The 16,100-nt window shown below is 41.1% G+C and overlaps 1 protein-coding gene across 2 annotated transcripts in view; it reads left to right on the top strand.

Annotated features, from left to right (window-relative positions):
- The window catches only part of LOC143215644 (zwei Ig domain protein zig-8), a 105,851-nt gene that overhangs the window by 54,049 nt on the left and 35,702 nt on the right, over positions 1 to 16,100 (top strand). For both annotated transcript variants that reach the window (XR_013010407.1, XM_076437945.1), the window contains exons 3-4: positions 1,358 to 1,524; positions 9,333 to 9,543. Coding sequence is in view for 1 of the 2 variants with exons in the window: in XM_076437945.1 (XP_076294060.1) it covers positions 1,358 to 1,524; positions 9,333 to 9,543 (378 nt within the window). In the remaining variant the exon portion in view is untranslated. The remainder of the gene's footprint in view (positions 1 to 1,357; positions 1,525 to 9,332; positions 9,544 to 16,100) is intronic.

The raw sequence follows: 16,100 nt of genomic DNA, 5'->3' as shown, positions 1-16,100 counted from the left end.
TTCGCGCGCGAGTCCCTGTAACGGGATACGTTTACACTGATGCAACAACCCGTGCATCCTGCTGCGAGCACGATGCCACGATGCACGATTCACGATGCACGTATCTGCAGCCCTTCGCCATTCATCCTGGCATGGCAGGGCGCGGAAGATACTCGACGCACTTGAAATTAAAAGGAGATCGCATCGAGCCGGCTGCAGACTGTCAAACCTGACAGAAACCTCTGGTTTCAAAGCTTGTCTTTGAACATCCTCTTCGCGTATAGTGCTATACAATTACGCTCTTTCGTATCTTCGTTATTAGGTCTGCCTGTGATTAGCAAACTGCTAAATACTATCTACTTTGTATAATACGTGCAGACTTTTCGGGACCAATTTGTCAAATGTTTGCAGCATCTTACACCTGATTGCTCTCTCCTTCCATTATTAAATCTCACTCTGTTATCAGCAGAGATTTTTGTGGATTCACTATGAAAATTTTGTATGAAACAAACCATTTGAACTGAACCGTACAGAGTTTTATAGACTGATTTGTAAAATTAATTCGGGTTCGGCTCGGATCGGGTCTGTTCTTCGTGTTCGGGTTGGGACATAAACATGTTTAAACAATCATAATGTATTAATATTGGATATCACTGGATTCGGGAAAGTCTACAGAATCTTTTGCTGTAAAGAACAATTCAATATCCTTTATAATAACATCACAATATTTGTTTCAAGGTGAAAATATGTTTTTTTCCAAACTCATGTTTTTTAAAAATTGTGCGTCTAGAGGAAAAATTAAGGGCAGCCAACAGTAATTAGGAAACATAAAGAAAGTTGAAATTTGTTGGACAGTGTAATAATTACATTGTACAGCATCCTTTGAATTCCACCTCGTAAAAATTATTTTAAGTGGAACAATATATGAAAAAACATCATTTTGGATTTAAAAAAATTTTTTAAAGATTTGCCCATTTATAACGTAAATAAAAATCTGTATTTATTTTTTATCTACTTTAAACACTGCTCACTAGATGTCGTAGATTACTTTGATAGGTTACCCAGTTTTCACATGAAATTCTACTTGATTTCTTCTTTAATACGAAGTAGATAACTCAAAATGTCCAAATTTGAAGTTACCTAGTTCTTACATTCAGGCGGCGATATATTAAGAAGTTACTTTCTCGAAAATCTCTTGAACCACTTGCACATATGTATAACTGAAAGAATGCTAAAAGAGAGTCACCCCGAATGACTTGAGCGAACGACGATGAATAACATCGGAAATATTGCTACATATTTCCAGGAATGTTCATCGGATAAAGAATTCATGCAGTACAGAATGAAACCGATCGATTGTTCCCTTTCTCGTTTCCAGAAGAAGCTGTGCAGAGTAACCGGCTGTTCGAGGTGGATAGCTCGCAAACACGGCAACCGTCGGACGGCGAACCGTACTTCGACACGACGATTTCGCCGAACGTGACGGGCCTCGTTGGAGAAACGGTTCAACTCCTCTGCAAGGTGAAGAACCTGGGAAATAGAACCGTAAGTGCTCCTCGACTATGCTCTCTTCTCACTATAGCTACCGTGCTCTCACGGACCTCTTGATTTACTCGAGACAATCGATTCCACCTACTCCGGAAACTCACTGGCCGAGTTGTTTCGCCAAAAACCGATCGTCTCGGAAATAAACGCGACACGTATTCATACCAACATACATGCAGTCCTGAAACATCCTCTGGTTTCGTGTATTTTTCATCAGGAACATATCGGAACACATTCCCCGAATAATACCTAATCAAAATCGCAAAAGAACGCGCACTTTACTTTTAACCATCCACACATTTATTATTTTTACATATTTTCGAAGTGGTCAGCTATCAATGTAAACAAAAACTATTTTTCATTTCTCAAACTGGTTACAGGAGAGAAACTTTGGTTTTAAAGTGCCAAATAGAATGGGTCAGATATTATTCTAGGCTCTTATAATGAAAGGACAGTATGATAGTCAGCTCGTGGAATTTTAATACGGCAGTTCGTAGTCAAACTTCCTCAGTTACGAAGGAGACTCTTTTTCGTCTCGTTCTTCAACTCAGTATTTACTATACTTCAAGTATTAGCTGAGGCTGCCCGCGTTGGAGATATCGTTTTCGCATAGTGCAGTAATTGTGGACGAGCCAAATTAATTGGACGGCGAAGGATCGCGTTTGAAAATGTAACAAACGACGGGCGAATTGAACTAAACGCGTGCGCGAGATCACCAGTCCCGCTGTAAACACGCAGCCCGCGTAGATTGACCGGTAAACAGGCGGGTACACGGCCGGATACATGCGTGAGCACGTCGACCCGCTCCGATACAGTCGGGTATGGTCCGTTGGCATGTATTAAGTCACGCGACGCGTCAACGAACGCGCACTGTCAACGGGTTAGGTCACTGATAGCCACTGAAACCTGATCATGATCGTCAGAATCGAACGAAAAGCGGCAGCTCATTTTCTGTGCTAATAATTCTCACAGTTTCGCGTTTGTCGTGCACCTTCAATTTGTTTTTAAATCTACTTCAACTACTTCAAACTTGTTTTGATTGAATACATTGCTTAGAATTCAAGTGCGAATAAAACTAGGCTAAATATTGACAAAAGGGGACTCAGCTCCGATGACTTTCATCTTCACATATGTTATCAAATGTTTGAAGCATAAAAATATCGAAGTGGAAAATATTTTATATTGACATAAGGGTTAAGCACAGTATTTGAGAAGCATCTTAGGGTTGACCTGTGTCAAAAATATTTAAAAGATGCGTTTTAAAAGCAAAGAGTAGTGAAGAAATAATATAGATTCAATTCTAAAAGTAGTGGCACAAGTAACGAAAACGCGAGCAGATTTACGGATCCACGAGCTTGATGTATCGAATCGCTGTGCGGGACAACGTGTAAGGTCAGTAGCGTTCGGAATAATGGGAGGGCAAGGTGAACGACGGATAATAATGAGAGAAAAAAAAGAGAGGTCAAAGAGAGGATATTAAAGTTCTACGATGGTATAAAGAACGAAGTGCCTGACGGTAATAAGCTGACAGTGTGGCGGAGGCGTCGAGCGAAACATAATGCAGCGTGCCCCGCGCAGTGCATTATCCTCGGATACGACTCTCCGTCGGCGACGACGTCGACATCGATACCGTCTCGCTTGTAATGTCTTCGGGAAGCGAAAGATATTCGAACGAAATTTAAAACTGGTATTTACTTCGCGGCGAAACTCGATCTTCGGCCGCGTTATCCCTGATTATGTTCGGGAATGAAACAGCCGGAAATACTTCGGGTATCCGTAATTATCCTAAGTGAGATTGGTAAGGTAATAAATTAGCGAGAAAGACAATTTTTTTCCTATATGCAAAACATCCCATTAGGAAGTAGAACTTGATAGAATGTTTATTGGAAAAAATAGTCCCACTCTCAAATGTTTAAATTTTAGTCCATTAACAATTGGATCAGTTTAGCAAAGAGGTTGAATCTAAAAATGTCACACTTCGAATATCAAACATTTTAGTTGAAAATGAGAAATCTCCAAAAATACTAGGATGATATTGGAATGAAGAAGAACACTGTTCGAAGAATATTAACAACGTTGTTGAAAAAATTCTAATGACTCTGGATTTTACGTATTTGTAACAAACTTGAAGAATGGGGATTAAACTGCGGATCTTTTTATGCAAAATAAAAATTTTTTTCGTCAATTACAAGACACAGGAACCGAAGAAATATTTCTTCCTATCTTTAACAACTTTAGTAAATTGAAAATCACGGGTTACCCTTGGTTCGTCGACAACCCATTTCACCGACACTGAAGGGTTAAATTTCGTATGTAGAACATAAACAAATTGCCTATAAGCAAAGGGGCAAAGCAGCCTCGGATTTCTCTAGTTGATTCAGACGTGTCCGTTCGTTTATTAAAATTCATTTGGCAGATCCGTGGCGCTGGGTTATGCTTGTCGCACCATTAATCGAATAAACGAATCCTTTAACATTCCGCGCACGTAATCGAACGCAAAGCAACCTACTTCGCGACTTTGCGGAGGCGAAGCTCGCTGTAATACCGTGAAACGGTGCTCGAAGTTAATCAACGGGTCTGCTCTCCAGGTCTCTCGGAGAGTCCCGGTTGATAATTGCATAACCAGAATAATCGCGAGTTGCTTTTCAACGCGTTTAATCCACGGGGGATCTGCTCATTCTGCTTTGGCCTTTCTCTCGCTTCCTTCGGCCATCCGGCAGACTCCACACCTCCACACCTTCTGTAAACACCGATGCTCTCATAACATTTCGTCCCCTGGCAACGTTCCCGTAGAATTCACGAATTAATTCTACCGCCTGGAAACGTTTCGTTTCGCGATTATTAGGAAAATAGTCGCGAGACACCGAGCATCGGAATCATCCATTCTTACCGTAACATTATCCATTCTTGCTTCACAATTATCCACTCTTGCCTTCACAAATTCTTCGAACGGCAACGTTCACGTTGGTTTGTTTGTAAAACGTTTTCATTCGTTCGTGAAACACGTTTTCATTGTTCATTAATTTTTGTCACGACTCCATTTCATATTTTACATCTTCGCGAATGTTCCTTTTTCGTGTTGTACCTCATGAAATCACACAAAGTATCAATTGTATACCTACTTGAAGAAAAACGTGACAACTCTAATTGTTATAGTTTTTTATACAATTATTAGGTTTTGTTTGTTTTTACTAGCAGCCACAGCTGGTTAAACTATCAAAGGACTTTTGTTTTTCTAGTGCATGAGCGATATATTTAAATGTCACACACATCATAATGCAGAAACTCAAATCAGCTTAAGGAAGTGTATCGTATCCAATAATAATTTGTTAAATATTTTTCAACACAATATAGTGTACCGATGTCGTCCCTGAAGAGGTTTCTTCAGCCTCGTGGCTTCTCAGAGTACACCTTTTATTTTCACCTGACGAGCCACAGGCCCGAACACTAAACGTCCGTTCGAGGAGTTCCTTACGAGCGGTTACGCGGATTAAGTATAAAAAGAGGAGCGCTGATTGGCTCCGGGTAGTGCGGCACCGGTTCCGGTTCGGGTGCACACGGCGTGTTACATTTTTAATCCACAAAACTCATCTCTATGCAAAGCATGTGCTCACACGTACGGGTCAACCGGGTACGTGTGTAACCCGGCTAATACGTTTCGTTGATACCCTACCGTTCGCATTCGTGCGTGTAACGGTAACGTTTCCACGCGGCGCGCGAGAGTATCACTGAAATTTCCTCGGCCTAGCTTTGGGAAGAGAGCCAGCCTCCAGGCTCGCCGAAAATAATGCTGTCAAGCTTGACACACTAGACGACGCGTCGCGACGCTGCGCGCCCAGCTCTCTGCTAGCTTTATTCCACTGTAGAAACTACTGTCTCTCTGTGTTTTGATAGCGATGACGAGTGGGGAACGGTGATGTACTGTGAGAGGGTACTATGGTCCTTTGCGTACGATTCTACGTTCTCTTTATGTTGGGTTCTATGTTCTCTTTAGGTCGGGTTCTATGTTCCCTAAAGGCGGTGTTCTATCTTCTCTTTTGTGTATGAGCTTACGTTCTCTTCATGCACGATTCTCTAACCTCTTTATGTACTATCATGCGTCGTCTTTATTTACTATTCTATAACCTCTTTATGCACTGCCCTAAGTTCCCTTTATGTACTATTCTATGTCCTCTTTTGCATATGAGTTTACGTTCTCTTTATCTACGATTCTATGTCCTCTTTATACATATGTATACTGTCCTATGTATATTCTCTTCATGTACTATTCTACGTTCTCTTCAATGTACGATTCTACGTTCTCTTTAATGTACGATTCTACGTTCCCTTTAATGTACGATTCTACGTCCTAGTCACGTGTGATTCTAGGTTCTCTTCGTGTACGATTCTACACCTTCCCTATCTATGTATAATTCCACATCCTCTCTACCACGTGGAACTCTATGCTCCGGGGCAGAGCTTAATGGGTATCGATAAATTAAATAATTGAAAAATTGAAGCACGGTTCACAACAATCTTAAGATAATCAAATTTTTCCTGTAATTTTTCGATCCAAAAAGCGGTGTTACTGAACCTAACCTACGGATCCAGTAAAAACAATAGTATTCTACTCTTTTCGAAACGTTTTGGTGTAACCTTTAAGAATACATGATCCGTGTCCACTCAAAATTTAAATGGTAATCTCTACAGCTTGTCAAGGTTACTGCAATGTCAAGTATGCTTTTCTATATCCCATAACGTGACACCTACACTACCGGCCAAAAGATTGGAATCACTAGCTGATTTTTGTAAAACTCAAACATATCGATGAATTTTGAAATGATCCATCGTGATAATATCAATTATTAACTCATCATCAATTATTAATTATTATTATTAAGTTAAATAATGTTTCTAAATAGATTTCAGCATTTTCTTGTGCCTATAATGCTCTTGTATAGTGTATGGACCCAGTGTAAGACAATGTTCGGAATGCACTTTTCTAAAGGGACATCTTTGACAATTTCCACAAGAAGCATAGAGAAGTATCAAATTAGAAACATTCGAAAAACTAATTGCCAGAATGCTCTGAATATGTCAGGCTGTTACTCAAAATAAAGGCGGTCTTTTAATGAAAGAGCAATTTAGACAAAAATATGCATTCCTTGATAAAAGATAATAATACAAAATGTAAAACATACTGCTCGTAAGTTTTTTGACAAGTTAATCTTGCTTGGTTGTCCTAAAGGCATTCAGTACTTCTTATAAACCTTCTGTTTCTCTGACTTTACGCCGTGATTCCAAACTTATGACCGGTAGTGTATATCTTTGGAGTAATGGAATTTGGTCGAGAAAACGGGGTTTTTGAACGCACCGTGCGGTACAGAAGCGATACAACGAGCAGTGGCATTAGAGATACAGAATCGTGGGTTGGTAATGAATGAGCGACGGTTCTCGATTGTCCAGGAATCGTATGCAGATCGCGTATCCTCGGCAGCGATGATTGCTTAGCCGCAGCCCAGCCTCGGAACGGTCCCGAGTAATCTGTTAAATTACGCCCGGCAAAAACGATTCGAATTGCCTTTTAAGCTGCGAGACGGTCGTTACGGCACGATTCAGCTCCCAGGGTAGGAAATGGCTCGGGTTGCGGCTGTTATGACGGGTCCGGATCATCGATTAGATCCCGTTCTAATTAACGGCCTCGAGAAGTTGCCGGTTTCGGTATCAGCCGAACCCCCCTTATGCCGTTTCGCACGCTTCTCCCTTTGGAACTTTGCCAATTCGCTTATCCGACTCGCTCGAATAGATATCATCTCGGGATCCGCTCTATCGTCGCAATCAACCACTTATCACCCATGCTGCCATAGCCGCGAACAATTACGAATTCGACGCCTCTCACAGAATCCTTTGTTGTTTCGTTTCGCGCCGAAAGAAAGCAAATATACCGTTCCGTTTCAAAAATTTTAGAAATTCTTCACACATTAAAATACCATAGATTTGACGATTTAAGTTCCCCCTTCATACGCTGTCTCGAAATTTGTTTTTTGAAGTGGAGACTTTCTTAGGCGCACCGCGTACACAATTGCTGGGCAGTGAATGAGTCTCATTATTTAATGCTCGTTCAAATTAATTTTGATTTTACATTCAACTCTATTTTCTATTACTTCGAATTTATTGGTTGATCGATTGAAATGAATGAATTCGAAGAAATGAAGAACATCATCAGTTCGGATAATAGAGGCTCCACTGTATCACGGATAAATTAAGTAAGTATGCTTCGAATCATATCATGTTGCGGCTCGTTTTAATCAGAAACTCCTCGCGAACACGTTGGTAAAAGTTTGCAAGTTTGCAAACGAAATGCTAAAGAAAAATCCTGCAAGTTTCTTTCTCACACGTGTATGGCGGCTTTAGCGTAGTTCCGGCAGTAAAACCGTGAAACCGTGAAATTGTGGCAAGGTTGTCGGGAGAAATGTACTTCTCACCGTGGAAAAATGCGAACACGTGTTCCCGGAATATTTTTCCAACAATATACACGTGGGGCTGGATGTTTACGATAGTGTGGTTAGCGGATAGCGCGACAAACACAGGAACGGGGGGGTCGGATGTGTGCTGAATCGTCGAGTGTCTAATCATTTTTGTGTTTTAGGGGGTCGATTAATCCCCCGAGTGCGGTCTGACCTAGCTTTTTCAAGCCAGCTCTCTCCCTCTCGGCTAGCAGAGTTGGCTTGGGTCGTGGTTGGGTTGAGTTGGTTCGGTTCGAAAGCAGCCCTTAAAAATGGACACAGGGACACGATCACGCCCACAGTTTACTCGTTTATGTTCGGAACTGTATCCGACCGTTATCTACTGCCTTAAAAATAGCCGAGCGCTGCTATCGACCCGTTTAAAAACAGCCCGCGCGACGATTAGGCCGGTCGATCAAACCCCGTTGGCTCCGAACCCATTTTTCAATTATGCTCGCCCTCGTTTTATGCAAGTTTTATCTTCTGTAGGCTTGTCCGAATTGGTGCAACTTTGGGGTGAGACGGAACACGCATTATTTCGGGTTTGTCTGGATTCTTTGTTTTAATGTTAACCCTTTTATCGCAAGAAACATATAGACTGCGGATTTTATACATTTATTAATGGAATGCAAAACACAGTAAAAACATTTGAAGAATTGATAATTATATTTTATTATTTTCAAACTGATAATATCAATATTTAAATATAAATGTCTATTAAGTTACTCGATTTGGATACCCTGGATAAGTCATATCTTCGTTCACTTTAATCGTAACCAAGCTGCGGAGGGGTAATTAATTTTTGAACAATTTAACGCTAACCTTACCGCGACTGGTCAAATGACCGCTTTCACAGTGTTTATTTTTTAATTACTGACATTATAAAGATGCTTCAATTAGAAATTATTCCATAAATTCGAGCTCGTATTATTATAAAAATTGTGAAAAATCTAAATAAATTAATTCTTGTAATTTTAATAAAACAATATATATATATATATCCGATACATTTTGTACCCGGTACGGTGAGTGTGAATGGAAAAGAACTGTGTATGTACGTTCTTAACATATTACCGACCGGTGATTATAGCATAATTTTGAAAAATCTATGGTACATGGTTAAATACTTTTCAATGGAACCTTCAGTAGCAACAGCAATTTTCATTGTGAACTAACAAGTCACCCTCAATAACGTCATCTATAGTTTCATTTAAGATTTCAATGTAAAAGAAAATTTCTATGCTTTCTTTTGGTACAGCACAATTATTGAAAATTCTATTAATAGGCTTCCGGTAAGTAAAGTGTTAATTGTGTTAATTACAGGTGGCCTGGGTGAGGCACCGGGACATACATCTCCTGACTGTTGGAATGTACACATACACGAGCGACCAACGTTTCGTTGCGGTTCACACTCCGCACACGGAGGACTGGATTCTCAAGATCAGATACCCTCAGAAAAGGGACACCGGGACCTACGAGTGCCAACTGTCAAACACTCCGCCCATTAGCCGTTACTTCTATCTCACCGTTGTTGGTAAGTACGCAGTTTGTGTGTGTTGCGACAAAATAAAATTATTAAACACAATCAACCAATGTCCAAAATAAAAATTCATAAACGCAACCTATTTTTCAATAGTCTGGTCTCTCAAAATGAACATATGTATTTAGCTATGACAAGCATTAAAAATATCTGGTAAATATTGCCTAACAAAAGTGACAACACTAAGTTTATTGAGATTGTCCGCAATTTTCAATACAATATATGCTATTTTCCACAAATGAATTTTTATAATTTCGATAATTGTAAAATATAAAACCAGTGATTTGACCGCGGTAGGTTTAGTGTTCAATTGAGAAATTTTCTACTATAGACTCGAGTCGTCAAATAGTTTTCAAGATAAAAATTTCTGATTTTAACCTGTCTTCCCGAAAAATGACAAGACAGATAAAAACTTGGAAGGTCCATATCTTGCAAATAAAACGATGAAATCGCTCTAATATCACATTTACTGTCCAGTAGCCTTAACCAGAGTCGCCAGATTAAGATTTGTGCCCCCACTCTACCTTTCCCTTCTATATCGCTATTCCCCCCGCTTACACAGCGCCCCGGTCACGTGACTCGTCTCGTCTCTGTCGCGGATGTGTCCGGTAACAGCGCCCGCTCTAGCGGTTACGTCGCCCGGACAAAAAGACAAATTGCCGCCCCTTACGAATATATATATTTTTAAAATAAAGATACACATTTTATTTAAATTTTAACAAAAGCAAATTTTCTATTAATTGCGTATCTAACACATCAATATTTTTCTCTCACTTACAGCCAAAATGGCGCCCCTAAATTTTGGCGCCTCTAGAGTCACGGAGGGGGTACGTTTGTCCCCTTCATTCCCCTCCCCTTATCTGGCCACTCCGGTCCTATTATCAGTATGAAAATCCAATACTTTCTACATGGAAAAAGTAATAACCATATTCAGCAATAAAAATGAAACAGAAGGTCTTGACATTCTATCGCTCTCAGGGTTAACGAACTAGAAACATCGAAATAGTTCTGACATTCGACTAGCTGGGCCTGTGGCATGAGGTGTCGAGAGCGAAATTATTCCGCGGATATCACAAGTTATCGTAATAGACTTTCTAACCAAACAGATATCGCGGTTCGATCTTACACGCGACGACGGGAACATGAAAGGGAGCCGCGTTATTATTCCAACGACGTAATTATACGAACAAGCGAGGACGCGTATCGAGCGACGCAGAGAATACGTCCTGCTGCACTATACACGGTGCAGTGTGCACTGTGCGGGATGCAGGTCGGAGACGACGACCGAGGCATCTTCCGGCGACGTAAACACGACAACGACAAGCGTCGAACGTATACACGCCGAAACTATCCGACAAAACGATCTATTAATTTCTAGGGAACTACAACGCGGCGCGAGGGGAAGATCGCGACGCAGTTACTCCGTCATAATCGTCGCGACGACGACGTTTACGAGAGGACGGTGAATTTTTACGAGCCGAATTAGCGACGCGTGTTGTCGTAACGCTGGCTCGATCAAACGAAAAATGGGGATCGTTACGGGTGACGAGGAATGAGCGTGTTTGCTTTAACGATCGCCGGAATTAGCGCACTCATACACTGCAGGAACCATTGTTCATCTACTCAGATGCTCGGTTTATGAGCTGCTCGGCCTGAAGTAACGGCCGAATCAAATTCCGTTGTACGCGGTACGATGCAAACGACTAAGCTCGAATAAAATTACTAATTGATAGCTACTTGAGCAACCTTACCCTATGAAGTCTCAACATTCTCACCCCTAAGTTCCTTTTTTGAAAGATATTTTTCCACCATTAGCGGGAGGCAATGTGAATGCTTTTTCTTTATCAAATTTTATGAATTCAAACGAGTGTGCAGAGCTTAAAAAATTTTTATCTTGACTAAAATTACCATAGATTTGAAGATTGAAGTCTCCCCTTTATAACGCCGTCTCAAAACTTGATGTATGATTTTTTGTAGTCACTTTATTTTACATTGAATGAGAACCGCGACCTTGAGACTGTCCAATCGGCATGCTTTTAATTCAAACCGCAATAAAAGGGGACACGAAAAAATTCGAAATAAACTATTCGAAATAAACATCGTATATTAAAGTCAAACTTTAATCTTGACGTCCATTGTTAATTTAATGTCGAGAAAAATTGTTGAACTCCACAGAGGTGTTTGGATATGTAAAGCTACTAAAATTCAAAGCCGTCCTGCTTTTTCGCCCAATGCATGATACATAAGAATTGTTCTAAAAAATGGATACAGAGTCGTGCAAACTGAGAATGCATGGTTCAAAACGAGCCCAGGTGGGTCCGTGTACTATTTCTTTTTACCGTGAAGTTACAACAGTTTGAGTATCGACAATTTTTCGTCCTCGTTGAAAAGTTAGTTGTTCGAACGCACGTTTTTATATTTATCTATTTTTTTCTGGTGTATGTTTTTGCGTGCTGCAAATTGCAGGAATTATAACTGTCCAACAAAAATGGGCGAAAAGCTTTCGGTATTCATGGTAAGCTTTGCCAAAGCGGAATATTTCTAACTGTTCAACGTCGCTAGTATCCTTTTGGTGCGACATAAAACCGGCATTGAAAAGAAGACTATTGATACATTTTATGATTGAATGACGCTGGGAAACCACAAGTGTCATCTGTTAACGTTACACATTTTACTAGTATTTCATGGACTCGTGTCAAAAATAAGTAGATGCAATTTAAGAGAATAAATTTCTAGACCATTCAATTTTGTTGCAATTCAAGTCGACAATTTTTATTTTCCATGAAGATGTGACTATTTGCCACACAAATATTCAACACTGGGCTCCCATGTTTGCAGAAACGTACAGAGAGTACTCTGGTTTATTGTTCCATCTTGCAGAATAACAATGTTCTGTTACAACAACCGTCTCCGCAAGATAAACAACAGCTAGCCTGGAGGCTAGATGAATCCTTGGAAGAACTGGGTCAGAAAGAAACATCGTTCAAGGCTCGGGCTCAACTTAAAGGACATATGAGTTGCTGAAGTGGCAATGAACCGCAAATTGAAAGGTCGAGGATGAACAGAAGCTTCCGAGAAATTTCCAATCAACAAGTGCGAATCTGGGGTGAAGGTTCTCGACACAGGGAGATAGAGAAAGAGAAAAAGAGAGAAGAAAAAAAATTGAAAGCATCTCTCGCCCCGGGAACGAAGCTCGCGTATAGAGCAGGTTTAAACGGCTTGCCGTAAGTAGCTTTGGCTCGGCGCGGCGTTTCTTGTTCTCGCCAGTGAATTTAAGCGCGAAACAGTTAAAGACCGGGGCAGAGCAGCAGAGCAGCAGCAGCAACGGGCCAGAAGTCGAACGTGAAAGAAGAAATAGAGGTAAAAGGATTCGCGAGTTGCGCCAGATATCGACGGGCAGCCAGGCGGGCAAGTCGGAGACGCGAGAGGGATATCGAGAAGCGGACGGGCCCGATGGATTCCAACGATTCCTCTTCGACCGTTTCTTTTCGGGAAGGAATAGCTTCATTAGCTCCGCCGATAATTGGCTCGGTTCGTGACTTGCCTCGGCAAAACACTCGCCCGATGTATAACGTCCTTATATCCCGGCCCAGACCGGTCCTATTCCTATCCAACGTCGGGATTACTTCACTGAGAAAAGGTATAGCGTGGTAGCTTCGAGCCAATGGACTTTGCGTAGACCTGCAGGGGATTTGCAATCGCGGGTGATGTACAGAATTTTCTTGAACGTAATTCTTTCGTAGCGCTTTCTCTTGCAATAATTTTTTGGAAGATCCGGAAAATATAATAGAATTTTTGATTAGTTTGTAAATGAAAGAAGGAACAAGTGAAGAAGTGGGAAACTTAAGAGAGGGACTGGGGAAGAAAGTTGAGATCCTAGAGGAGGGATTAGGGAGCTAAGGAACTAGAGAAAGGGGAGTGGGAACCTCTAAATGTGGAACTAGGAAACTAGGGAAAGGAGTAGGAAATCTAGGGGAGGGACTAGGAAACCAAGGAAGGGGCTACGGATCTAGAGAACTAGAGAGGGGCATAGGGAAGTAGGGTAACTAAGGAAGAGATTGGGAGACCAAGAACCGATACTAAGAAGTTAGGGAAATCGGAGAGGAAGTGGTCACCCTAGAGGAGGGATTGAGAAACTATAGAATGAACTAGGGATCTAGGGAATTGTGAAAGAGATTGGAGAGGTAAGGAAGAGTGTGGGGGGAAAATAGAGGAGCGACTATAAAGCTAGAGAACTAGGGGAGTAGGTTACCTAGGACAGGTAAGTTCTCCTCACGCGAATAAATAAACTTCATACATTTTTTCACAGGTAATCACTAAATAAAAATTGCCTATTTTATGTCAACAATATATATGCAACTTTCAACTTCCAATACATGTAACAATATGTTCGCTATCGAGGTACCACAGCGCATCACAGAATTGATTTCCGTACACGACCCGAGACCTCCGGTTTTATCGGAATTGTCAATGTAGATTGTAATTGTATTTAGGGCGTAATTCGTTTAAGGAAACGATATTACGGTACAAGGGATCAGCGTCGGTAACGTTTATGGCAAATAATTCCCCTCTGTTGGTTGAACAACCGGCGGGTTTAGGTGTGCTGCAATTGTGATGCGTGCGATAAAACTGACACGAAGGACGCTCGTGAAGAAGTTGTAAAACCAGACGGCACGACGCGACGCGGCGGCGATCGTTCCCGACAATCTTCGATCCTTCCACCGAGTTCCCGAGGAGCCCGGGAAACACACCTAATAATGGAACATCGAATCGAGTCGAACATTCCCGGAGGAGCACTTTGAATTCTCTGTTAAAGTTGTCATTTGTTCTCGTTCGCGTTGGCTACAATTGCTGCATGAATGGAAAAATCAGCTCGGCGTTGTAATTTTCGTCGAGACCGCTGTTATTCGCTTTGCAAAATGTGACAATGTAAATGCTCTCAGTGATTTTACCATTTTATCGGTACATTTTATTATCACAATTTTATTGTCACAATTTTATCAATCCCACCGATATTTATAAAACTCGAGCTCAATCTTGTTCATACAAAAATATTTCACACTGTGTGTGCATGGTACAAATTAGTATCTTTAATGAAGAATTCGATGGTGTATTTGATCTCAGATTATTTTAAATAATTTTTTTCTGGGAGAGACATGTGTACGTTTGTCGCTCGAGAAAATTACGTGTCGGATATTTTTGTTAACATTACATTGCGCTTATTAAATTTGATAATTTTGCAATGTTCCCCATTAGTTCGTAAAATTAATGAAGCACGCGAAAGGTGGTTCGTAGCACCGGAAGGTTAACGAATTTCATTCTTTTAATGCCGAGTATCGTAATGCTCGGTGTAACGCGTGCAGAAGAAAGCTGGGCATTCCGCTTGCAACAATGCTGAATAAATAAATAGGAATAACGCAACGTTGGTTGTTCAGCGCGGAATGAAAAACGGAGCACGCGGCGCAGTTTGACAGTCGGGGAATTAACTTTCTTCCTGTCACAAAGCTCCGGGGGCTAAAATGTTTAAATACTGGGAGGAGGGGAATCTCGTTTTTTTTTGGTCGCGTTAGCGGAAACGAAGTTCGTTTTATGGAATTAAAAGCGGGACGGAGGAATGCGGAAAAAGTCGAGGCAAATGTCGTCTTTACTCAATTCCGCAAATTCAATTTCGCGGGGAAGAAGACCGAGTTGCGGCTAGAAATCGGACGCGAAAACTCCGGTAAAAAATACTTTCGATGTTTTACCTTGTCCTGGCCCTTTCAGCCCCTTTCGCCCTTTCAGAGCTTGCAATGATTATGGTTGAAGCGCGCGATTTTTCCTTGGAAGTGCGCGAAAATGTTCATTCAATTCCTCAGAACGTAATTTCCTTTCCGAATCAAAATCCTGTCTCGCGTTAGAACTTGACACGTTAGTTAACGAATTAGAAGGAAAGAACGAGTCATGATTGATGAGTGGACAAGGCATGATTGATGACCACTGTGGTTAATTAGTTGGAGCAATTTTTAACTCACGCGATCTTTTAATTGCTCTAACTTCGTTAAGAAAAATCATGCGATGGTCTACGTAGGCGAGTTTCGAAGAACGAAACCTCTGCTTTCATGTCTCTTGATTAAATTTATTCGAAGTCCAAGTTGTATTGTAAAATTGAGTACAAAGTTGGAGTGATAAATTTTTCAAAATCGAATTCGAATTTTTTTCGCATGAAATTTTAATATTACTGAGATGATATTTGATGCGATGTCTCGTTGCCAGGAAGAATGGAAATTAAATGGGAGAGGCTCTGCTTCGTCGACTGTCGAACAAGCGTCGATTTTTTTGTCGGCGCGAGTCTATTATTTGATTTAGCGGCTCACGCTCGTCGATTGATTTGACAGTGTACGCCAGGGATTCGCGGGAGCCCAACCAAAGGATTCATCCGACGATATCCAGCTTAGCGAACTAATTTCTCTGACGGACAATAAATCACTGGAGATCGAACCCGTCTTTTTCAAACCTGGCGACGACGTTTCCGACTTTAAATCATTTCGGGAGAATCTTCATTGCGAATCAGT

This window comes from Lasioglossum baleicum, chromosome 2 (genome assembly GCF_051020765.1).
Source record: "Lasioglossum baleicum chromosome 2, iyLasBale1, whole genome shotgun sequence".
Taxonomy (NCBI): domain Eukaryota; kingdom Metazoa; phylum Arthropoda; class Insecta; order Hymenoptera; family Halictidae; genus Lasioglossum; species Lasioglossum baleicum.
The sequence above is the reverse complement of the archived record's forward strand: the minus strand, read 5'-3'. Positions and strand labels throughout refer to the sequence as shown.